Below are 26,604 nucleotides of genomic sequence, written 5' to 3' on the forward strand. Positions count from 1 at the left end.
ATAATAGGCTTTAAATTTATCATTATGATCCATTTTGCGTTCATTTTTATATAAGGTAGAATCAAAGTCTATTTTTATTTGTTTATTTATTTATTTTTTAAGATTTTATCCACCCATCTGAGAGAGAGCAAGAGTGCATGTGTGTACGGCAGAGGGAGAGGGAAAAGCAGGCTCCCTGCTGAGCAGGGAGCCAGATCCAGGCCTCGATCCCAGGACCTCCAGACCATGACTGGAGCCAAAGGCAGATGCCTAACCAGCTGAGCCACCCAGGTGCCCCTATTTTTATTTATTTATTTATTTTTAAAGATTTTATTTATTTGACAGAGAGAGACACAGTGAGAGAGGGAACACAAGCAGGGGGAGTGGGAGAGGGAGAAGCAGGCTTCCCGAGGAGCAGGGAGCCTGATGCAGGGCTCGATCCCAGGACCCTGGGATCATGACCTGAGCTGAAGGCAGACACTTAATGACTGACCCACCCAGGTGCCCCCTATTTTTATTTTTCAAAAAGATTTTATTTTTAAGTAATCTCAACACCCAAGGTGGGGTTCAAACTCACAACCCCCAAATCAAGAGTCACATGCTCCACCAACTGAGCCAGCCAAGTGTCCCTCAAAGTTTATTTTTGTAAAGTTTGCTCTGGCACCATTTGTTGACAAGACTATCCTTTCTTCATTGATTTGTCTTTGCACCTTTGCCAAGAATCTGTTGACTATATTTGTATGGGTCTATGTCTGCACTCTCTGTTCTGTTTGAAGAGTTTATGTATTTATCCTTTCAACAATATCATACTATCTTGATTACTGCAGGTTTCTGAAATCAGATGATGTGAGTTCTTGAATGTGTTTTCTTTTTCAAAATGGCTTTGGCTATTCTAGTTCCTTTGCTTTCCCTAAAATTTTTAGAATATGCTTGTCAATATTTATTTTAGAAGCCTGCTGGGATTTTGATTGGGATTGCATTGAATCTATATATATCAATTGGGAGATAACATTATTTTGTCTTCCAATCCATCAACACAGTGTATCTCTTCAATTATTTAGGTCTCATTTGATTTCTTTCAATGTTTAATGGTTTTCAGAATACAAATCATGTACATTTTTTGTTGGATTTAAACTCAACTATTTCATTTTGTGGGTACTATAAATAGTACTTTTAGCATAAAACATTCACTGCTAACATATAGAAATACAATGGGTTTCTGTATAGTGCTCTTGTATCCTGCAACTTTGCTAAACTCACCTATTAGTTCTGGGATTCCTTTTGTAAGGTGGAAATTTCCAAAGTAAACTACCATGTTGTATATAACACGGTAAATATGTGGATAAATTTTAAAACTATTTTTTCTCTTCAATTCTTTAAAATACATATGACTGTTTAAAGCAAAAATTATGACACTGAATTCTTGATTTATAATGTATGCAGATGTGGGCACTATCTGGCTTAGTTGGTGGAGCTTGCAACTCTCGATCTCAAGGATGTGAGTTCAAGCCCCACAATGGGTGTAGAGATCACTTAAAAATAAAAATTTTTTTAAATAAATCTAATGTATGCAGATGTAATACATAAGACAAGAATAACATAAATGATATAGAAAGGAGTACATGATTTCTACATTTTTCTTGAAGTGATTAATATTAACAAATGAACTGAAAAGAGGATGGGATATTCCTCTCATAGAGAATAAGTAAGATGATAATAGTCAGAAATTTTTTTTAAAGTATATATATACATAACAAAATACTTGAGCTATAAGTAATTAAAGAGCACAACACTACATGTCATCTATTCTCACTGCCTGAGAGTAAAGGTAAAGTCAAAATTGGCTATAGGTCTAAAGACAAACTGGATGCTGTAGAGAGCAAAAAAAGAGGAGGAAAAAGAAAATATATACAACTAATCATTCTGTTTCAAACCAGGAAACTGTAAAGATCCATTCCGGAGCTATTTTAACGAACCAATAAGAATGATCTGAAATCACCATCAATTAATTATATGTAAATGGTCTTTCTAGATCTTTTTGTACATTTATATATTTTCTGTTATTTTTTTTTAAAGATTTATTTACTTTAGAGAGAGAGAAGGGGAGAGAGAGAGCGCGCATGGGGGGCTAGGGACAGAGGGAGAGGGAGAGAGGCAATCTGAAGCAGACTCTCTGCTGAATGTGGAGCCCGGCGCATGGCTCAATCTCACAACATTGGGATCATGACCTGAGCCAAAATCAAGAGTTGGATGCCCAACTAACTGAGCCACCCAGGCTCCCCATATCTTTCATTAACACCAAACAGTATGCTGTAACCATCGAAAATATAAAACTTGCCAAGCCCCTAAAAGAATACAGATTAGTAAAATCTTACAGCAGAAAATAAGAGGTAAATATTACATCTCATTTTTTAAAACAAAGAAAAATAACTTCAAAAAATGAATTTGCCAGGGGCGCCTGGGTGGCTCAAATGGTTCAGCATCTGCCTTCGGCTCAGGTCATGATCCCAGGGTCCTGGGATCGAGCCCCACATTGGGCTCCTGGCTCAGCGGGGAGCTTCTCCCTCTCCCTCTGCCTCTCCCCCTGCTCATGCTCTCTCTCTGTATCTCTGTGTCTCAAATGAATAAATAAAATATTTTAAAAAATGAATTTACCAGGATCATACATGGTCTGTCATATTTGTTAGCAAGCTACCTGGCTCCCAAGCCAGTGCTCTGTCACCCATCTGCTGACATATTGGTTCTACTTAAGGTACTGGAAACTAAAAGAGAAATTTCTATCTTCCTGGCAATCTAGAGATAGAAGTCCTTTTGGACATGACTCTTTGGTCGGCTTTCAAATACTTATAATACCAGCCCTTGCTTGATTAGCTTGCCTGATGAGATAGCCAGCATAGTTGGCTCAACTGGAGTATTTTTTAAACTTAAGGTGATCCTTACTGTCAATTAATGAAAATTCAGAGATGTTTTAAAAACTACTTTTAGTCATCTAAAAAAATTTGATAAGAGGGTCCTTCCTCTATATGCCCTATAGGCAGACACCACACATTAAGCCCTGTCATGGGGTGGGGTGAGAGGAAACAAAAACCAAAGCATTCATTCATGCGTGCACACTCACACATGCAACACATACACACGTAGGTTTATCTGATACCATGAAATACAAAGGTTAGTGACACAGAAATGGAATTATGGCAAAAATATTCAATTCTGGGCTACATTCAAACTTTGCACATCTACCTGGTGCATGTCTCCCAGACATCAAAACAATTAGCAGAAAACACCTGCTTTGAGCAGTTGCACTTGATTCCTTGATGCTTTCATGCAATGGTTCCTGATGCGTGGTCCTAACCTGAACCTAGGTTTCCTGACTTCCTAAAACAGCATTTATCATCTTGTTTCCCTCACTCATTTTGTTATGAAAATATGTCAAACATACAGTAAAATTGGTATAGCTCAGTGAACCTTTGTTATGCCTTCCCCTAGGTCATAAGTCAGCGAACTTTTTCTATAAAGAGCAAGATATTAATTATTTTATGCTTTGTGGGCCAAATACATATTATCTTTTTCTGTTGCATTTTCTTCTTCCTTTTCTTTTTTAATTTAATTTTATTATTTATTATTATTTTTTTAAGATTTTATTTATTTATTTGACAGAGAGAGACACAGCGAGAGAGGGAACACAGGCAGGGGGAGTGGGAGAGGGAGAATCAGACTTCCCGCGGAGCAGGGAGCCTGATGCAGGGCTCGATCCCAGGACCCTGGGATCATGACCTGAGCTGAAGGCAGAGGCTTAACGACTGAGCCACCTAGGCGCCCCAAAAATAAAATCTTTAAAAAAATGATTTTTACATTTAGAAAAAAAAAATGTTTTTTGTTTTTTTTTTAAGATTTATTTATTTATTTTAGAGCGTGCACCCATGGAGAAGCAGAGGGAGAGGGAGGAGAGAAATAGACTCCCCGCTGAGAGCTGAGTCCCACGCAGCCTCGATCCCACAATCCATGAGATCACAACTTGAGCAGAAATCAAGAGTCAGACACTTAACCAACTGAGCCACCCAGGTGCCCCAAGCCCTCAGTATTTCTTTCCTAAATTACTAGAAAAGCTTCAAAATCAGCATCCCTTCTTTGATCTTTGACAACGCCAATCTTCCCTCCACATTGCTGCAAGAATAAACTTTGTATATCACAAATGGAAATATTTCTCTTGCACTTCAGTGGTTCCCTAAAGACTTCAGAATCAAATATACATTTCTTAGCATAGTATAGGGGGCTGTCTTCAAGAGCCCTTCCTTGTCTTTCCTTTTTACCTTTCTCTGATACATCCTCAGTCCCCACTAAAACCTTAATTCAAAACCTACCTGCTTCAGTCACTTCAACAAAGACTACTCACAAGTTATGGATTTGGGGTAATACAATTTTATAGGTTTAAAATTTTTAAATCACTGATATTTTGCTAATATGTGATTTAACTTAGTACCTTAATGCAAAGAAAAGGACCATAACATTACTCTCTCCACTGGACAGATTATGTGGGCAGGTCTAAAGAAGAGAAAAAATCTTGGGGCGCCTGGGTGGCTCAGTCGTTAAGCGTCTGCCTTCGACTCAGGTCATGATTCCAGGCTCCTGGGATCGAGCCCCGCATCAGGCTCCCTGATCCATGGGAAGCCTGCTTCTCCCTCTCCTACTCCCCGTGCTTGTGTTCCCTCTCTCGCTGTGTCTCTCTCTGTCAAATAAATAAATAAAATCTTTAAAATAAAAAAAGAAAGAAGAAAAGAAAAAAAATCTATAGAAATTCTATACTTTTCATTATTAACAATGAAATACCAATTGCTCCAAAAACACATATTTACAGAATAATATATGAAAATTCCATGCAAGGGGCGCCTTGGTGGCTCAGTCAGTTAAGCATCTGCCTTGGGCTCAGGTCATGATTTCAGGGCTCTGGGATCAAGCCCCATGTGGGGCTCCCTGCTCAGTGGGGAGCCTGCTACTCCATCTCCTTCTCCCTCTGTCGCTCCCCCTGCTTTTGCTCTCTTGCTCTCTCACTCTCTCTCCCAAATAAATAAATAAATAAATAAATAAATAAAATCTACCAAAAAAAAAAAATAGAAAAGTCCATGCAAGTCCAAATAATATCACACATTAACCTAGGAAAATCTCACTACTAAGACTGGCCCAAAACAACCAATAAAAGCAAGCAATATATGCAAAATGACTTCATGAAACTACTGAAGAGCAACAAATGCAGGCAGGCTTTAGAGACTAGAATGTTTGAGAGAGAACAGAATGCTTGAGAGAAGAACAATATACAAAGTGAGCTATAAGTTTAATCCACCTTCATCCCTGAACTTGTGGTACAGAAAAACAGAATCTAAGGAGAAAGCTAGGCTAAGGAGACAGAGGCCAGAGACAGGAGCTTCCAAAATGTCTGACACTTACAATGCATCATCTCAAAAAAGGGAGCTGAAAAGAAGCAGCTTAAAAACCTGCAGGGGCTCCTGGGTGGCTCAAATGGTTGAGCATCCAATCTTGGTTTTGGCTCAGGTCATGATCTCTGTTGTGGTGAGATCGAGCTCTGCGCCGGGCTCCCCACTGAGTGTGGAGTCTGCTTCAGATTCTTTCTCCCTCTCCCTCTGCCCCTCCGTAATCTCATACACACTCTCTCTCTCAAAAAAAAAAAAAAAAATCTTTAAAAATAAATAAAAGGTTAAAAAAGAATCAAATGGACAGTTTAGAAAAATTGCACAAAGAACAGGAGAAAGACAGGATTGAAATAGTGTAAACTTTTCACATTGTTTGGGGCGCCTGGGTGGCTCAGTTGTTAAGTGTCTGCCTTCGGCTCAGGTCATGATCCCGGGGTCTTGGGATTGAGCCCTGCATAGGGCTCCCTGCTCAGGGGGAAGCCTGCTTCTCCCTTTCCCACTCCCCCTGCTTGTGTTCCCTCTCTCGCTGACTCTCTCTCTGTCAAATAAAAGTTTTCACAATGTTTGAGAAATGGAAGAAGTGCTAAGTTACCTATAATAAATCAAGAATATATAATTTCTGGGGTGCCTGGGTGTCTCTCAGTCAGTTAAGCATCTGCTTCAGCTCAGGTCATGATCCCAGGGTCCTGTGATTGAGCCCTGCATGGGGCTCCCTGCTCAGTGGGGAGCCTGCTTCTCCCTCTCCCGCTCCCACTGCTTGTGCACATGCTCTCTCTCAAAAAAAAAAAAAAAAGAGAGAATATATAATTTCTGGGGTGACGATTAAAAGAGTAATAAAAGAATGGATAACCAAAAGGTTAATATAGGGGAAAAGACAAACAAATGATCAACAGGTAAATGAAAAGGTGCTCAACATCACTAATCATCAGGGAAATTCAAATCAAAACTACAATGAGATATCACCTCAATCCTGTTAGAATGGCTCTTATCAAAAAGACAAGTGATAACAAGTATCAGCAAGGGTGTGCAGAAAAGGGAAACCTTGTGCACTGCTTGGTGGGAATGTAAGTTGGTATAAACACAATGGAAAACAAAACGGAAGTTCCTCCAAAAATTAAAAATAGAACTACCATATGACCCAGCAATCCTACTTCTGTGTATGTATCCAAAAGAACTGAATTCAAGATCTTGAAGAGATATCTACACCCCCAAATTCACTGCAGCATTATTCACAATAGCCAAGATACAGAAACAACCAGAAGTATCTGTCAAAGGATGAATGGATAAAAACGTGGTATACACACACACACACATAAATACAATGGAGTATTAATTCAGCCATGAGAAAGAACCACTTGCAACAGCTTGGATGAAACATGAGGGCATTATGCTAAGTGAAATAAGTGAGATAGAAACAGCAAATGCGGGGCATCTGGCTGGCTCAGTCAGATGAGCATGGGACTCTTGATCTCAGAGTCGTGAGTTCGAGCCCCACGCTGGGTGCACAGACTACTTAAATAAATAAATAAACTTAAAAAGAAAAAGACAAATATTGTATATTATCACTTATATGTAGAATCTAAAGAAGCTGCACTCAAAGAAACAGAGTAGAATAGTGGTTACCAGGGGTTGGGAAGTGGGAAGAACTAGTCAAAGGATATAAACTTCCAGTTATAAGATTAACAAATTCTGGGAATTTAATGTACAGCATGGTGATTACAGCTGAAAATACTGTATTATATACTTGAAAGTTGCTAAGAGAGTAGATCTCAAATGTTCTAACTACAAAAAGGAAATGATAATTATGTGACAGGAAGGAGGTGTTAGCTAATGATATTATAGTGGTTATCATTTTGCAATATATAAGTGTATCAAACCGACACACTGTACACCTTAAAATTACACAATATTATATATCAATCACATCACAATAAAGGTGGAAAAAATTCTGGGGGGAAAAAAGACAAGAGAGATGAGAAACACTTTATATTTTTAAATTTTTTTAGGGGGGGAGGGTCAGAGTAAGAGGGGGAAAGAATCTTAATCAGACTCCATGCCCAGTGCAGGGCCCCCAGCAGGGCTTTATCTCACAACCTGAGATCATGACCTGAGCCAAAATCAAGAGTTGGACACTGAACCGACTGAGCCACCCAGGCGCCCCTAGGAAACGCTTTAAATGTAAGGTTCCAGAAACTGTAAATGAAAGAAGATGGAAAAAGAAATACCAGGCAAGCATTTGCCAAAGAAAGATGTCTAATTAACATCAAAGTAGATTTTAAAACAAGAAATACTATAAAGATAGATAAAGACTGAAATTTTGTAATGATAATGGGACAATTCAACAAGAAGATACAATAATCCGAAATTTGTATATTCCTAATAACACAGCTTAGAAATGCATAAAGTAAAACAAGAGAGAGCTAAAAGGAAAAACAGATAAATACACAATCAGAAGAGATTTTAAATACATCTCTGAGTTGCTGACAGAACATGCACACCAAAAACAAACAAATGAAATCAGAAAGGATGCAAAAGATCTGAAGAATATAATCAATGTACATTACGTACTTGACACGCATAGATCATTACACCCAACAAACTGCAGAATATATGTAATTCTCCAGTTCTGGGAGAACACATTCACAAAACACGTAATATTGGTAAGTATCCAGGATATACAAAGAACCCATACAACTCAAAAAGAAAAACAACCCAATTTTTAAAAAATGTGCAAAACATCTCAACAAATACTTCCCAAAGATATGTGAATGACCATTAAGTCTATGAAAACGTACTCAATATCCAGTCATCAGGGAAATGTACATTAAAACCTTACTGAAATACGATTACACATCCACCAGAATGACTCAAATTAAAACGACTGTCAACACCTAATGTTGTAGAGAATATGAAGCAAACAGAATTCTCATATACTATTGATGGGAGTGTAAAATTTTTACTCCTTAAAAAATGTCTCGCAATTGGTTATAAAGCTCAACATATACCTTCCCTATGATCCAACAATTCCATCCATACTTAAGAGAAATGAAAAATTGAGTCCCCAAAAAGATTTATAAATCAAAAGACTTGTAAGTCAAAAAAGGTTCTGAGATAAAGACATTATATACTAATAAAGGTTCAATACAGCAAGAAGATATAACAATTATAAACATTTACAATACCTAATAACAGATCATTAAAATATATGAAGTAAAAATTGACAGAATTGAAAAGAGATATTAACAGTTCTACAATAACAGTTGGAGACTTTAATACCCCACTCATAATAATGGAGAGAACAACCAGACAGAAGATAAGCAAGGAAATAGAGAACTCAACACAATAAACCAACTAGATTTAATATACATATACAGAACACTCTACCCAACAATATAATACATATTCTTCTCAAGGGTACATGGGACACTTTCCTAACGTATGTTAGGTCACAAATCAAGTCTCAATAAATTTAAAAAGACAGATATCGTACAAAGAATCTTCTCTGATCTCAATGTGATAAAATTAGAAATTAGTAACAAAAAAGGAAAACTAAGGGTGCCTGGGTGGCTCAGTCGGTGAAGCACCTGACTCTTGATTTCGGCTCAGGTCATGATCTCAGGGTTGTAAGATTGAGCCTCACGTCTCCCCCTCCCTCTGCCTTTCCCTCCCCACCCTCAAAAACAAAAAACAAAAAAACCCCACAAAAACCCAGAAAACTAGAAATTCACAAAGTTGGGGAATTTAAACAACATACTTTTTTTTTTTTTTTTTTTAAAGATTTTATTTATTTATTTGAGAGAGAGAGAATGAGAGAGAGAGAACACCTGAGAGGGGATAGGGTCAGAGGACGAAGCAGACTCCCTGCCGAGCAGGAAGCCCGATGCGGGACTCGATCCAGGGACTCCAGGATCATGACCTGAGCCGAAGGCAGTCGCTTAACCAACTGAGCCACCCAGGCGCCCTAAACAACATACTTTTAAACAACAATGGATCAAAGAAGAAATCACAAGGGAAATTAGAAATACCTAGAATTGAATAAAGACAAAAATACAACATATCAAAACTTAAGGGGCCAAGTAAAAGAAATGCTCAGGAGGAAATATGTAGCTATGAACACTTACATTAAAAAAAAAAAAAAAATCTCAAATTAACAACTTAACTTTACAACTTAAGGAACTAGAAAAAGAACAACTAAACCCAAATTTAGCAGAAGGAAGGAAGTAATAAAGATTAAAGCAGAGATAAACAAAACAGAGAACAGAAAAATAATAGGGAAGATCTATGAAATCAAAAGTTGGTTCTTCAAAAAGATCAACAAAATTGACAAACCTTTAAGCTAGATGGCCTAAGGAAGAAAGATTACTAAAATCAGAAATTAACAAGGGGACATTACTATTGATTCTACAGAAATAAAAAGGATTTTAAGAGAGTACTATGAACAACTATATGCCAACAAATTAGATGAAAAGGGTAAATTCTGAAAAATATAAAACCTACCAAGACTAAGCCATGAAGAAATAGAAAATCTGAATAGTATGATAGTAGATTGAATCAGTAATCAAAAATTTCCCAATAAAGCAAAGCCCTGGACCCAATGGGATCCTAAAATTCAACAAGAAAACACACAACCTGATTTAAAAATGGGCCTAACACCCTGACACCTTACCAAAGAAAAAATACAGATGGGAAATGAGCATATGTAAAGATGGTTCACATCATGTATTACAGGGAAATAGAAATTAAAACAATGAGATACTACTAGACACAATTAGAATGGCCAAAGTGGAACACTGACAGTACCCTTTGGTACTGATGAGGATATGGAGCAACAAGAACTCTCATTCACTGCTGGTGGGAATGCAAAATGATACAGTCCCTTTGTAAGATAGTTTGGTGGTTTCTTACAAAATTAAACATACTTTACCATGCAATCCAGCAATGGCACTCCTTGGCATTTACTCAAAGGAGGTGAAAACATATCCACACAAAAACCTGCACACAAAGGTTTTTTTCAAGGCAGTGAAATACTCTGTATGATGATGGGTACTTATCATACATTTGACTATACCCATAGAATGTACAACATCAAGAGTGAACCCTAATGTAAACTACAGTGATTATGTCAATGTAGGTTCGTCAGTTGTCTTCTGGTGAATACTGATAATGGGGGAGGCTATGCATGTGTGAAGGAAAGGACTATAGGAAATCTCTCTGTACCTTCCTTTCAATTTCACTGTGAGCCTAACTAAAACTGCTCTAGAAAAATAAAGTCTTTTTTAAAAATGTTTTTAAATACCTCTACTTGAGATGCCTAGGTGGCTCAGTCTGTGTTGGGCTCCTTGCTCAGCTGGAAGTCCACTTCTCTCTCTCCTTCTGCCCCTACCCTCAGCTCATGCTCTAACGATCTCTCTCTCTAACGAGCTCTCTCTAAAAAATAAATAAAATCTTCTAAAAAAATAAAAAAATAAATATCTCTACTTAATTTAAAATCCTCATCTCAATTTCCTTAAGATAAAACTGTTCAGGTTTATAAAGTATTGCAAATTCACTTCTCAAGAGGAAGTATATGTATAAATATATTGTTTTAAGTTTTTATGTATTTACTTAAGTAATCTCCACACCCAACGTGGGGCTTGAACTCAGGACTCCCACATCAAGAGTTGCATGCTCTTCCAATGGAACCAGCCATGTACCCCTATATATAAATCTTTTACTTGCTTATGGCAGTGTATTTTTAAACAATGAAAAAATTAACCTACTTTCTCCCATCAGTAAGTTTTATGCCAAAAGATGTCTTCTTTAACCTGTACAAGAAACTACCAAATAGATACACACCATAAAATATTTTCCGTAGGGGTGCCTGGGTGGCTCAGTCGGTTAAGCAACAGACTTGATTTTGGCTCAGGTCACAATCTCAGGGTTGTGAGATCAAGCCCTGCGTCAGGCTCCATGCTGAACATGGGGCCTGCTTAAGATTCTCTCTCCCCTTCTCCCTCTGCCTCTTCCCACTCATGCTCTGCTCTCTTTTGAAAAACAAACAAACAAAAAAATCCCCAAAAAAGGCTCTTTAAATTAGTATTGCTTCTGGTTCTATTTTGTTTCTTCTCTTGGCCTACTTGGGCACTAATACCATATGGCTTTAACTATTGTGTTGTATTTTTTTTTTTAATTTCTTTCATTAAATAAACGCTATACCCAACGTGGGGCTCAAACTCACAACCCTGAGACCAAGAGTTGCATGCTCCACTGACTGAACCAGCTGGGCACCTCTATTGTGTCATAGATTTTTAATAATTGATAATCCAAGGCTCCCTTCAATAGTCTCCTATTTAATATTCTTCATTATTTTCTAGGCTATTCACATTGCTTTATTCTCCTTTTCTTCTTTTTCCCTCCAAACTAGCAAACATATTCATTAAGAGGAAATACAATGATGTTCATTACAGTATTATTTTTAATAGCAAAAAAAGGGAGGAGGGTTGAAAAACCTAAATATCTACTCATATGGAATGATAAAGCAAATTATGATATACTGAATGGATATATAAAATCTGATACACTAGTTGTTATACATGTACACTTATTAATATGAAAAATAAGCAGCACTGTAAAAATTTTAAAAAACAAATGATACCATTTTCATTTTAAAAATTAAACAGCAGGGGCGCCTGGGTGGCTCAGTGGTTAAGCGTCTGCCTTTGGCTCAGGTCATGATCCCAGGTGCTGGGATCAAGCCCCATGTCGGGCACCCGGCTCCGCGGGGAGACTGCTTCTCTCTCTCCCACTCCCCCTGCTTGTGTTCCCTCTCTCACTGTGTCTCTCTCTGTCAAATAAATAAATAAAATCTTTAAAATAAATAATAAAAATTAAATGGCAACTGAACAGTATATAAACACTACATGTTACAGATATATGTAGAATAATTAATTATCTCATTTTGCCCTGGACTATGAGGTTTCTAGGACATGGGACTTTCACCACTAAAACTGGGAGCCCTGGCTAAATTGAGGTAACAGTCATCTTAGATATATGTACATTACTGAAAGGCTGAAAAGATGTAAGTGAAATATTATCAGTGGCTATCTGAAGGGAAAACAACTATAAGTAATTGTTTCTGTATGCTTTTCAATTTTCAGTTAAAGGTGATATAATACATCCTTGTATGAACAAGCAAAGTTTACTAAGTGTCTTTTAATGAAAATCTCAAACTAGAATTATAGTTAAAATTCAAGAGAAAACGGACTTAGCTATACCAATAAAAAAGTAATGAGAGAAGAGCCAAATAACTAAAACCAGGAATGAGCGGGAACATTACAACCAACCTACAGAAATAAAAAGCGTTATATGAGAATACTATTTACAACTGTACACCAATAAATTAGATAACCTAGATGAAACAAATTCCTAGAACCCACAAATAAAGTAACTTAAGAAAATAAAAAATAGCAACATACATTTAACAAGTAAGCACTTAAAAAGTAATCAAAAACAAAGTCCATAACCAGATGCTTTCCCTGTGAATTCTACCAAACAGTTAAAGAATTAACACCAATTGTTCCCCAACTCTTCCAAAAAATAAAAGAGAACACTTCCTAACTCAATGAGGCCAGTATTAGCCTGATGCCAACACCAGACCAAGAAAATCACAAGAAAATTAGTGTCTCTTATGAATACAGATGTAAAAATCCTCAAAGTACTATCAAACCAAATCCAACAGCATATTATATTATAAACATGACAAAGTGGAATTTATCCCAGAAATGCAAGAGTGGTTCAATGTAACAGAATCAATAATGTAATATACTACATTAACAGAACAAAGGAGAAAAACCGTATGATCATCTTAATTGATATCACAAAGGTATATAACAGAGTGCAACAACCTTTCATGAAAAAAAACACTCAAAAAATTAGAAATAGAAGGAACTTCCTCACTATGATAAAGGGCATTTAGGAAAACCCCACAGCTAATATCATCCTCAATGATGAAAACTGAAAAAAGCTTTCTCCCTAAAATCAGGAACAAGCATGCTCACTTTCATCACTGCCATCAAAGTTCTAATTAGAGCAAACAAATAAGAAAAACAAATAAAAAGCATCCAAATTAGAGAGGAAGAAGTAAAACAATCTTTACTTATAAGTGACATGATCTTATATAGGGCATTCCAAAGTATCCACATGAAAGATACTAGAGCTAATAAATTTAGCAAAATTGTAGGGTAAAAACCAACGCACATAAATCAGCTGTTTCTATATACCAGCAACGAATAATCTGAAGAGGGAATTAAAGTAATTCCATTTACAACAGCATCTAAAAGAATAACATACTGATGACTAAATTTAAGCAATGAATTAAAATACTTGTACACTGAAAACTATAAAACACTGCCGAACAAAATTAAAGAAGACCTAAATAAATGTTTAGAAGGGCATTTGTGTTCACAGATAATAAGACAATATTGGTAAGATGCCAATACTACCAAGCATGATCTACAGATTTAAACAATTCATAAGAAAATTCCAACTGCAGAAATGGAAAAGCCAATCCTCAAATTCATATGGAATTGCAAGGGGCCCCAAATAGCCAATTCTTTAAAAAGAATAAAGTTATCCCTGATCTTATACTACAAAGCTACAGTAATCAAAACAGTATGATACTAGCATAAAGATGGATATGCAGACAAATGGAAAAGAACTGAGAGTTCAAAATAAACCTATACAATATGACAACTGATTCCACAAAGATGTCAAGACAATTCAACGGGGAAAGAATAGTCTCTTTAATAGAGGGCACCGGAACAACTGGATTTCCACATACAAAAGAATGAAGTTGGACCTTTACCTCACAACATATACAAAAATTAACTCAAAATGAATCAATAACCTATAAATAAGAGCTAAGACCGTAAAACTCTTAGAAGAAAACATAAGGGTAAATCTTCATGACCTTGGATTTCACACTGGATTCTTAGACATGACACCAAAAGCATAAGTAACAATGACAAAAAAAAGACCAACCGGACTTAATCCAAATTTAAAACTTCTGTACATCAAAGGACATCACCAAGAAAGTGAAAAGACGAACTACAGAATGGGAGAAAATATTTGCGAATCGTCTATCTGATAAGGATTAATATATTCAGAATACATAAAGAACCCTTACAACTCAACAAGGAGACAATCCAAATTTTAAAATGGGCAAAGGATTTGAATAGACATTTCTCCAAAGAAGATATACAAATGGCCAATAAGCACATGAAAAGATGCCCAACATTACTAGTCAATAGGGAAATACAAATCAAAACATCAAGATACTACTTCAAGTAGGACAGCTATAATCAAAATAACAAAAAATAACAGGCATGAGGATGTGGAGTAATTGGAACTCTGGTAAACTGCTGGTGGGAATGGAAACAGTGTAGCCTTTATGGTGCAGTCTGGCAGTTTCTCAAAAAGTTACACAGAAAATTACCATATGATCTAGTATTTTCACTCCTAGGTACACACCCAAATTTGAAAACAGTGACTCAAACAGATATTTGTACACAAATGTTCATTACAGCATTTATTCACAATAGCCAAAAGGTGGACATGATCTTGTGTCCATCAACAAATGAATGGATAAACAAACCATGGTATATTCATACAATGGGATATTATTTGGCTATAAAAAGGAATGAAGTACTGAAACATGCTACAACATGGCTGACCTGTAAAATGTTATGCTATACATTATGCTAAGGGATATAAGCTATACACAAAAGTACAAATATTGTATGATTCCATTCATATGAAATATCTAGAATAGGCAAATTCATAGAAAAAAGTAGATTAGAGGTTAGGTAGAGGGAGAAGGAGGAGTTGTTGCTTATACATACAGAGCTTCTGTTTGGGGTGATGAAAAAGTTTTGGAAATAATGGTAATGGTTGTACAACATTGTGAGCGTAATTAACACCACAAATTGTACACTTAAAAATGGTTAAAATGGCAAATCTGATGGTTCTTTTAGCACAACACACACACATATACACACAAGAGGAAAAGACTTTGGTACATAGCCTTCTGTCAAATAATAATTCTAGATTTCCATAACACTAAAATGGACTGTGTATCAGACTTTACAGAAGTCAGTATTCTGTAATATTTAATTTTAAAGTAATACAAGTCATTAGACTCCTCAAACCACTGTGCTAAAATGCTAAACCATATGTAAGTTAAAACAAAATAAAATTCTTTCCCATTTTTTCAATAATCCAAGAAGCTCAATAAATAAAACTACCTATTTTCATATTATACACATACATCTATGCAAGTGATTATAAAATGGACTATTGCCTATGTTTCTTTATATTATTGTTTTTTACCCTGCTGGGACTAGATATTGAGTAAATGCCAGTCACTGACATTAAGCCTTTAACACTTACAAAATACACTGCTCCAAAGCTTCCATGGCCAATTTCTCTGAGATCTGTGAAGAGCTTCTCTGGATCTTCTTTGAAGAAGAGCTCTGCAATTTCAGGGTCCTTCAGGCTGCCCGCTCGGTTAGTTGATGGCATCCTGCTGGGCAATCAGTTCTCTGATTCTAATTTTATACTGCTATCCCAATCCTTGGTTCATCTGTATGAATGAAGCCACGTTGGCATAAACTATTGCAGAGAAATAAGAAAAGAAAAAAGTCAGGAAAAGCAAAAGCTGCTAAGAATAATTAGTATAAGATCATTTTCTGACAGCATATACAAAAATTATCTCAGGTCTAGATTTTCACTGAGAAGGAAATGTGGTCTACTAGTTCCTCAACCTGGCTCATCATCACAATCACCTGTGGTACTTTAAGAAAACCCAGATTCTTAATATCCATAGTATATATGTATATACTACATATAGACTTTTAAAAATTAAACAAATCTTACATCTTAGAAGTCTTTCTGTATCTGTACTTAAAGATTTACCTAATCCAGATGCAGTGCACCCTCAGAAGAGCTAACACATAAGCTATCAAAAATGTGCACAGCAACTTAAGACATACCAATACTATGTCTCTAACACCAGGAAGATTCCCATCTATTAATGATATTCAAATATAAGAAAATACACAAAAGATTTAATTCAGTAAGTTGTTTCTTTTCCTTTCAGATACCATTTGCCAGCATTAATCAAATCTAATACAGACATTCCAAAGAAAACTACAATGGGAGAAAGTAATAAATTTCACACAGATAACTATTTTCCCCATAAACCTGATTCACATTAAAATATGGCCTTTATCAAATCTGCATCATTAGATACGTAGATACTATAGAAAAACAGTAAATTCCCTGGTGTTCTCAGTTCCTCTATATCTGATTACTCAATTTTATAAAAATAGCTGTCATAATTGAGAGGCTTCAGAACCTGGGTTCTGGAATGACACTGCCTGAACATGAATCCTGGCAACACTACAAACTGTGAGCTTGGGTAGCCTCATTTTCCTAATCTATACACTGAAAATAACCTATTTCATAGAATGGGATAGCATCCTCCAGAAAATCAGAGAAATAAGAAATAATGAACATTTACTTAATAAAATAATAAAAAATAGGGCGTCTGGGTGGCTCAGTTGGTTAAGCGACTGCCTTCAGCTCAGGTCATGATCCTGGAGTCCCAGGATCGAGTCCCGCATCGGGCTCCCTGCTCAGCAGGGAGTCTGCTTCTCCCTCTGACCCTCCCCCCTCTCATGCTTTCTCTCTCTCAAATAAATAAATAAAATCTTAAAAATAATAATAATAATAATAAAAAATAACTATGGTATCATTTAGAATACTAAAAATAGGACAGGGAAATCAATAATCTAAAAGACAGTCCAGAAACAAACCCGTGTATGTCTGTCTTGGAATTTAGCATACAACTAAAGAAGAAGAAATAAATGTTGAGAAAATTGGGAACCCATTCAGAAAAAATATACAAAAATTATAATCTTATCACATATCTTATGTAAACATTACTGCTAAGTGGCTTAAGAGGCATCCCAAATAAATGAGGAAAAAAATGAATTTGAGACCTGTTCCTCAAACTTAACACCAGACTTACATACGGGTCAGAAATACAAACATAAAAAATGAAACTGGGGCGTCTAGCTGGCTCAGTAAGAAGAATATGTGATTCTTGATCTTGGGGTCATGAGTTTGAGCCCCACGTTGGGTGCAGAGATTACTTAAAATAAATAAATTTTTTAAAAATGAAACTACACATAAGTACTAGAAGTAAGTTCCTCCGTAATCAGGGATTGAGGAAACTTTCCTATGATCCAAATCCAAAACAACAATGACAAAGACTGATATGTATTTAACAATATAAAAAAAAAAAAAAAAACTTGGGACAAGGGACCATGGAAAAAGACACTCCAAACAAAAAGATAAAAGATAAACTTGGAAAAAAAGTTTGAAACTTAGGTTTACAAACGGTTAATATCCCTAATATGTAAAAAGTTAAAAAAAGAAGACAACAATCTGATATCCTTAATACCTGAAAAGTTTCTGAAAACAGCAAAGAAAAAATACAGCAGATATACATAGTTCACAGAAAAAAAAATTAAATTAACAACTTTAAAAAATTAAGTTGCTTAGGGGTGCCTGGGTGGCCAGTCAGTTAGGCGTCTGCCTTTGGCTGGGGTCATGATCTCAGGGTCCTGGGATCGAGCCCCACATCCACTTCTCTCTCTGCCTCCCCCCCAGCTTGTGCTCTCTCTCTCACTCACTCTCTCCCTCTCTCTCTCTCAAATAAATAAATAAAATGTTTAAAAAAAATTAAATTGCTTAAATCTAACCAACCATTAAATATATGAAAATATGTTCAAAATCACACCAAGTAAGAGAAATACAAATTAAAACTAAAGATTTCATTTTGTACCTATCAGAAAGGCAAAAATTCACCACATGCTGATGGTGGGGTGAAGGGAAATATATATGCACTCATCCATTAATAGCGGTAATGAAAAAACAGTACAAACCCTATGGAGAAAAATCTAGCAAAAACATATATGCACTTATCATTTCACACAAAAATACCACTTTAAGCAATCAATATGAAAGATACTTATAGAAAACATAAGAAATGATAAATGCACAAGGTCAGGAACTGGAAATCATTACATGGGACTATAAAATGGTACAACTGTTTTGGAAAACTGTTTAGCAGATGCTTATCAAGAAAAATAAACATTTACTATATGAAGGAGCAATTCCTGAACTAGCTGTCATTTATTCAAAGAAAAGAAGACAAAGGCACACAAAAACTCACACACAGTAGCTTTATTCATAATAGTCCAAAACTGCAAATAATACAAACATCTATCAACAAATAAATGTGTAATAGAATTGTGGTATACTCACACAATGAAATACTATTCACAGCAATAAAAACGAATAAACTACTGATACACGCAGGAACACAAATGAGTATCAAAAGCATTATGCTCACCCAGCAAAAAGAAGTCAGAAACAAGAGTATGTACTTAATGATTTCCCTGATAAATTCTCAAACAGGCAAAACTAGTCTAAAGTAATAGATCCATGGATACTTGGGGTGGGTATGGGGGACAAAAGGGCCCAAAGGAGCTTCTGGAGATGACAGAATTTTCTGTATCTTGAGGTAGTGAATTACGTAAGTATATACACTTGTATCATGTATTACATTATGTAATTGGGTTGTAAAACTACAACTGAACACTTAAAATGGATGCATTTCACTATATGTAAATTATACTTCAATGAAATTAACTTTAAAAAAATTAAATGGCTTAGGGTGCCTGGGTGGCTCAGGCGTTAAGCGTCTGCCTTCGGCTCAGGTCATGATCCCAGGGTCCTGGGATCGAGCCCCACATCGGGCTCCCTGTTCCATGGGAAGCCTGCTTCTCCCTCTCCCACTCCCGTGTTCCTTTCTCACTATGTCTGTCAAATAAATAAAATCTTAAAAAAAAAAAATTAAATGGCTTAAATCTAAGTACCATATACACATATATAAAATCTAAGTACCAAGGGTGCCTGGGTGGCTCAGTCGGGTTAAGCGTCTGGCCTTCGGCTGAGGTCATGATCCCAGGGTACTGGGATTGAGCCCCACATCAGGCTCCCTGCTCAGAGGGTAGCCTGCTTCTCCCTCTCCCTCTGCCTGGGGCTCCCCCTGCTTGTGCTCTCTTTCTCCCTATCACTCTCTCTCTGCCAAATAAATAAAACCTTTTTTTTTTTTAAACCTAAGTACCATATATATGATCTCTTGCATGTGCACTCCCTATATATAGTACAAATTTCTGAACTAGGTATAGAAGGATATGTATTGAAATGTTAATATTTTCTGTGATACAAAGTAGAGCCATGAAAAGCATTATTTGTTAGCCTACACATCTGTATTATCTGAATTTTTATAGCGACTGCTTTTATAATTTTAAGAAATCTACAGTGTACTTTAAATTTGAGAAAAATAAAACAGAACATTTTTAGAACTAGAAGAATACATACTCTGACTAGGGAGAACATCCAAAAGGCTATCTGCATTTTTTTAAATTCACAAAAGACTTATGCGTTTTACAATTTTGTATGTCAAAAAAAATTGAGTCAAACACAAAAACAAACTTCCAGAGCAAACACAATTAAGGATTAACATTCCTTAAATATACAGATATCATTCAAATTACTCAGAAAGTAGCTAATTCACCAACATATAAATAAATGGCCAAAGGATATATATTAGCATTCCATAAACAAGTAATATAAATTACTGGGGAGAGAAGTTAAAACCTGATGGGTATGGCCATGAGTTTTGGATTCTATTTTCCTCCTTTAACTCCTGGCAGCTTTGACCTAAGAGTGGCCTGAATTACAGCAAGGAAACCCATAAAGAAATCCCCTCTTTCCATCCAAAGGACCAGTAAAAGGAGATCCTATGATCTAGAGATTGTGGGGGGAAAAACCATTATTTTCTCTTTTCTCTCCTCAGCCACAGAACTGCACTGCCCCAACAACAGACAAAAAAAAACCTCTCTTTGGCCAGAAAAATTGGAAAATAGGGCCCCTGTTGGTCCAAAAAGTATGAGGGGAATTCCCATTATTTTTTTTAAACTCCTCTTTTCTTTCCCCATTTCACTTAAGGGGAGCCCCAGTTACGGGGAGCTGTACAATGGACAGGTCTAGAGGCTCAGAAAAAACCTGTTTTCTGATCAGAAGAACCAGGGAAAAGTCCACTGGAAATTGAAGAGTAAATGGAGGAAAATCATGGAGAAGAGAGAGCTGGAAAAGAGATCCCTAATTCTTTTATTTTGGTATAAGCCAAAACAAATACTGATTTGCACTTGTGTAAAGTAGACTCAAAGAAGTATAGCAAAGGCTACACTAAAGACAACTAATCTATAATATAAACCACTGCCAAGTCTCATTCTATCATTGAGAGGCACACAGAGGGCAAATCCAAAGAGCACAGCAAAGGTTTTGGAAATAGAACTCATTCGGGAACCACCACTCACAGAAAGTGAGATAGAACTACCCATTTAAACCAGGTGGTGTCTACTAAAAACAATCAACATTCTCTAGAGCATATTAATAGGACTCAGAAATGACAACATAATATTCACAATGTCCAAGATAAAATCCAAAATTACTCTACATGCAAAAACAAAACAACACACACACACACACACACACACACACACACAAAACTGGTAAATGTCACAAATTATCAAGGGAAGAGAGGACCAACAGATGCCTACTTTGAGATGACTCATGTTGGAATTAACCCACAAAGACTTTAAAGCAGTTATTATAACCATAACAAATGAGGTAATGGTTAACATTCTGGAAACTGAAAAGATGTAAGTTCTTAGCAGAGAGATACAAATAACATTTTTTAAATCACATGAAAAATTTAGAACTGAAAAATACAGTATCACAAATGAGGGGCCCCTGGCTGGCACAGTCTGTACAGCATGTAACTACTGATCTTGGGGTCATGAGTTCAAATCCCACGTTAGGCATATAATTTACTTAAAAAAAAAATGAAAAAAAAAAAAACCTCATTGCATGGGCTCAAATGCACAACAGAGATGACAGAGGAAAGAGTTACTAAACTTTAAGACAGAAATTAATGAAACTAAAGAACAGAGGATAAAAGACTGAAAAAACTGAATAGAGCCTTAGTGACTTGTTTGACAGTATCAAATTGTCTATGTTTTAAACCACTGGTGTTATTAAGGAGAGGAAAAATAAATTGGTAGAGAAAAAAATTTTTTTTAGTAATGTCTGAAAACTTCACAGATTTGACAAAAGACATAAATTTAGAGATTCGAAAAGCTCAACAAACCCCAAACAGGACAAATTCAAAGAAAATCAGGCTAGACACCTAATCAAAATATTAGAAAAAGATAAACTAAAATTTAAATGACAAGAGATTTTGTGTAAAAAACAGTCCACAGAAAGTGGAATAATATCTTTAAGGTTATAAAAGGAAAGAATTACCAACCCAGAACATAATTCTTTATCTAGCAGAAGTCTTCTACAAGAATAATGGGGGGGGGGAGGGTTCTTACATGATACAAAACCAAAAGAATCTGTTGCTAGCAGACTTACTTTAAAAGAAATGCAAAATACTAAACAGAAGAAAGCTAGAGTAGCTACATTAGTATCAGACAAAATAGACTTCGGAACTAAGAAAATCACAAGGGATAAAGAGGAACATTATATAATGATTATGATTCCATTCATCAAATCCCAAATTTGTCTTCACCTGACAAAAGAGCTTCAAATTCATGAAGCAAAAACTGATACACTGAGAGACTCCAACACTCCTCTCTCAGAAATTTAAAGAAGTCTGAAAATATATAGAACAACACTATCAACCAAGTTTACCTAATGACATTTCTAGAATACTCTACTTGACAACAGAATATACATTCTTTTCAAGAGCACATATGATATTCACACTAAGATTACATTCTGGGCCATAAAACAAATCTTAACAAGCATAAAAAAATTTCAGTTCATACAAAATACATTATCTAACGATAGTGTAATTACATTTAAAGGAACAAAAATATGACTTTTTTAAAAAAAGATTTTATTTATTTATTTGTCAAAGAGAGAGAGGACAAGCAGGGGAAGCATCAGGTAGAGAGAGAAGCAGGCTCCCTGCTGAGCAAGAAGCCCCAGGCAGGACTTAATCCTAGCACCCTGGGATCATGACCTGAGTTGAAGGTAGACGCTTAACCCACTGAGCCAACCAGGCATCCCCCAAAATATAACTTTTTAAAAAACCCACAAAATTTGGAAATTAAACACACTTCTACGTAATCCATGGGTCAATAAATGAGTTTCAGGGGAAATTAGAAAAGAATACAAATTTGGGGCACCTGGCTGGCTCAGTCTGAAGACCATGCAACTCTTGGTCTTGGGATTGTGAGTTCGGGCCCCACATTCAGTGTAGAGATTACTTAAAAACAGAATTCAAAAAAAGAATACAAATTGAATGAAAATAAAAAACAACATAAAATTTGTAGGCTACAACTAATACAGTGCTTACAAAGAAATTTAAGGCACTAAATCTATATTAGAAAAAAAAGATTCAAATAAATAATCACAGTTCTATCTTAAGAATCTAGAGGGGGCGCCTGGATGGCTCAGTCAGTTAAATGTCCAACTCTCTTTTTTTTTTTTTTCTTGATCTCAGGGTTGTGAGTTCAAGTCCCACACTGGGCTCCACACTGGGCATGGAGCTTACATTAAAAAAAAAAAAACAAAAAAAACCTAGTAAGAGAAAAGCAAATAAAACCAAAAATAGGGGCACCTGGGTAGCGCAGTTGGTTAAGCATCAGAATCCTGGTTTCGGCTCAGGTGGTGATCTCAAGATGGTAAGAGTAAGCCCTGTTGTGTGGGGCTCTGCGCTCAGTTCAGAATTTGCTTGAGATTCTCTCTCCCTCTGCCTCTCCCCACCTCTCTAAAATAAATGAATAAATCTTTTTTTAAAAACCCAAAACTAAATATAAGAAAGGAAATATTAAAGAAACAAGAATAGAAATCAATGAAATTAGAAAACAAAAAGCCAATAGAGAAAAATCAATAAAACCAAGAGATGGTTCCTTTGGGTAATAAAAAAAACTCAACAAAACTGAAAGACCTCTGCCAAACTAACCAAGGAAAACAAGAACAGACATAAATTAGCAAAAACAGAAATCAAAGGGGAAATATTACTACATACTCTTAGAACACTGAAAGGAAGAAGGAATAGCTCTAAGTTCCTGAATTTAATTCACCATTCTAAACAGACTAAAGAAAAAAGAAACACCCGATCACATCAACAGAGGCAGAAAAGGATTTGACAAATCCAACATCCATTTATGATAAAAACATTAAAAAAACTAGGACTAGAAGGGAACATCACTGGGATGCCTTGGTGGCTCAGTTGGTTAAACGTCTGACTTCTGCTCTGGTGATGATCCTGGGGTCCTGGGATCGAGCCCCACGTCGAGCCCCATGTCGGGCTCCCTGCTCAGCAGGGGGCCTGCTTCTCCCTCCACCTGCTGCTCCCCCTGCTGTGCACATGCACGCACACGCTCTCTCTCACTCTCACAATAAATAAATAAAAACTTAAAAAAAAAAAAGAAAAAAAGAAGGGAACATCATTAACCTGGCTAAGGGTATCTACAAAAAACCTACAGCTAACATCTTAATGATTAAAGACTAAAAGATTTCCCCTAATGATCAGAAACTAAGTAAGGATGTCTATTCTAATCACTCCTCTTCAACACTGTACTAGAAGTTCAGTCATGCAATAAAGGAAAAAAAGAAAAGAAATACATAATAGAAAGAAAGAAAACTCTCTAGTTGCTGACATTACTGTGTACATGAAAAATCCCAAGGAATATACAAAATAGTAAAAGAAGAAAAAGAAATATTTAGATATGTCTAAAAGTATTTGGATAGAATTTACATAGTAAGAACAATAAATGGGGTGCCTGGCTATCTCAGAGCATGCAACTCTTGATTTCAGGGTCATGAGTTAAAGCCCCACCCTGGGCATAGAGCTTACTTAAAAAAAGAAAAGAAAAAGAAAGGAAAAAAAAAAATTAAATGGAGAGATGTACCATGTTAATGGACTAAATGATTCAATACTGTTGAGGTCATTCCTCCCCAAATTGGTCCAAAAATTCATTGATTTATAGATTCAATACAATCTCAGGCAAAATTCAACAGAATTTTTTTTTGCAGATATCAACAAACGGATTCTAAAATGTACATGAAAAGGTAAAGAACCAAATTAGTCAAAACAATTTTTAAAAAACAGAATAGAGTTGAGGGACTCACACTACCAGATTTCAAGACTTAATACAAAGCTACAATAATCAAGATGGTGTAGTAATGATAAAAGGATAGACACATAGTCCAATGAAACAAAACAGAAGTTCAGAAACAGACCCTCACGAATATGGTCAACTGATTTTGACAAAGGTACAACACAAAAGATCTCTTTTGAAAATGGCACCATAAAAATTAGACATCCATATGCATAAAAATGAAGTTTGCCTCATACCTTAAAGAAAAATTAACTCAAAATGGTCCATTTATCTCAATGTAAAAAGTTAACACTTTAAATAAAACATTTAGAAGACGACGCAGGAGAAAATCATTGCAACCTTAGGTTAGTCAAAGAGTTCTTAGATATAACACCAAAAATGTAATCCATAAAAAAGGCAAAACTGACGTGGCCTTCACCAAAATTAAAAATCTTTACTCTTGCAAATGACACTTTTAAAACAATGAAGTCAAGCCAAAGGCTGCTAAAAAATTATTTTCAAATCATATATCTAAAAAAGCATTTGTATCTGAAATCTATAAAGAACTCTCAAAACTCAATAATGGGGTACAGGAATGCACACTTAGATGATGAAACTATAAAGAAACTCCTAGAAGTTTTTACTGTAGTAAATGGCAGGATAGCAGTTACTTTAGGAAAAAGAAGGGGCTGTGACTGGGCTGAGACATAAGGAGGAACATCTAGAATGGCTAGCAAAGTTCCATTTCTTGTCTTAGGTAGTGATTACAAAGGAATTTTATTTATAATTCATTAAGCTATGTTTGCCAAATTTCTGGATCTGCTTGATTTTATAATAAATGAAAACAAAAATTATATATACTGTAGTTTTCACAAAGAAGGCAATACAACAAAGTGGTATAGATTATTTTTAGGTAGTTATGGCCAGTATTATGGACAACATTCACAAGTCTATACTTTCCTTATGTTCTAAATTTTCAAATAATAATCACATGTTCAACTTCCACAACCAGAAAAAAAGATAAAAGAAAAAATATCCACCATTTGCACACATTCTTTGGGCTGTTAGAAGACAGAAAAAAAAAAAAAAAGAAAAATTAAATGAACACAAATAAGACAACTCCAATGTTAGAAATCCCTAAAATACTCCATTACACTGTTAGGCTAGAGTTTATTGTATTCATTGCATAACTGCTTTTCTGTACATCCTCAAATTCCCAAAAATAAAGTACTTTATTATAAAAGTTAGCACCATCTTGGTTGCCCTGCACCCATTCAGAATATTGCTACACAGAGTCATCAATGTTAAAACTGACAAAGGCACTTGGATTTGAGTCTTGTCCATTTTAAAAATCTGTCATGAATAAATACAGGAAAAGAAATAGCACAGAGGAGCTTTCACAGCAACCCTAATCATAAACTCCATTATTTCTCCAGTACGCTAAAAATGAGTATTAGGTACATGAATACCCAACATACAGGACTAATACAACCAGATAAACTACAAGTCAGGTTTAAAAGATATAAATATTTTAAGTTCTTAAAGATATTATGAGACTATACATGCAATCTTCTTTAAAAAAAAAAAAAACAGCCTGTTAGGTTACATTTTTTAAATGGAAAAAATATCATTACAGTAACTTACATCGTTCTTACTAAAAGAGAACAGTAAAAGGAAATTAACAATCCTATAAACAGCAAATGAGATCTTGTTTCTGGTTCCATAAAAAATAGACCAAAGAAGCTTATCATTTATTAGGTTACTTAGGCTTGAATGTAAAAGACATAAACAATTTTTATGGTTGGTACCATTTTGTTCAATCCTGAAACATTTATCTAAGAAAGCCCAATGAAACTAGAATAAAAAATCCAATATGGGGTTCCTGGGTGGCTCAGTCGTTAAGCATCTGC

General features: G+C 35.7%; 1 protein-coding gene across 2 annotated transcripts in view; it reads right to left on the bottom strand.

Annotated features, from left to right (window-relative positions):
- Nucleotides 1-26,604, bottom strand: part of TAOK1 (TAO kinase 1) — a 154,535-nt gene that overhangs the window by 78,142 nt on the left and 49,789 nt on the right. For both annotated transcript variants that reach the window (XM_078068109.1, XM_078068110.1), the window contains one exon: nucleotides 15,831-16,052. In XM_078068109.1, coding sequence (XP_077924235.1) covers nucleotides 15,831-15,962 — 132 coding nt within the window. In that variant the 5' untranslated portion in view covers nucleotides 15,963-16,052. The remainder of the gene's footprint in view (nucleotides 1-15,830; nucleotides 16,053-26,604) is intronic.

The sequence above is a fragment of the Halichoerus grypus genome, chromosome 2 (genome assembly GCF_964656455.1).
Source record: "Halichoerus grypus chromosome 2, mHalGry1.hap1.1, whole genome shotgun sequence".
Classification (NCBI taxonomy): Eukaryota; Metazoa; Chordata; class Mammalia; order Carnivora; family Phocidae; genus Halichoerus; species Halichoerus grypus.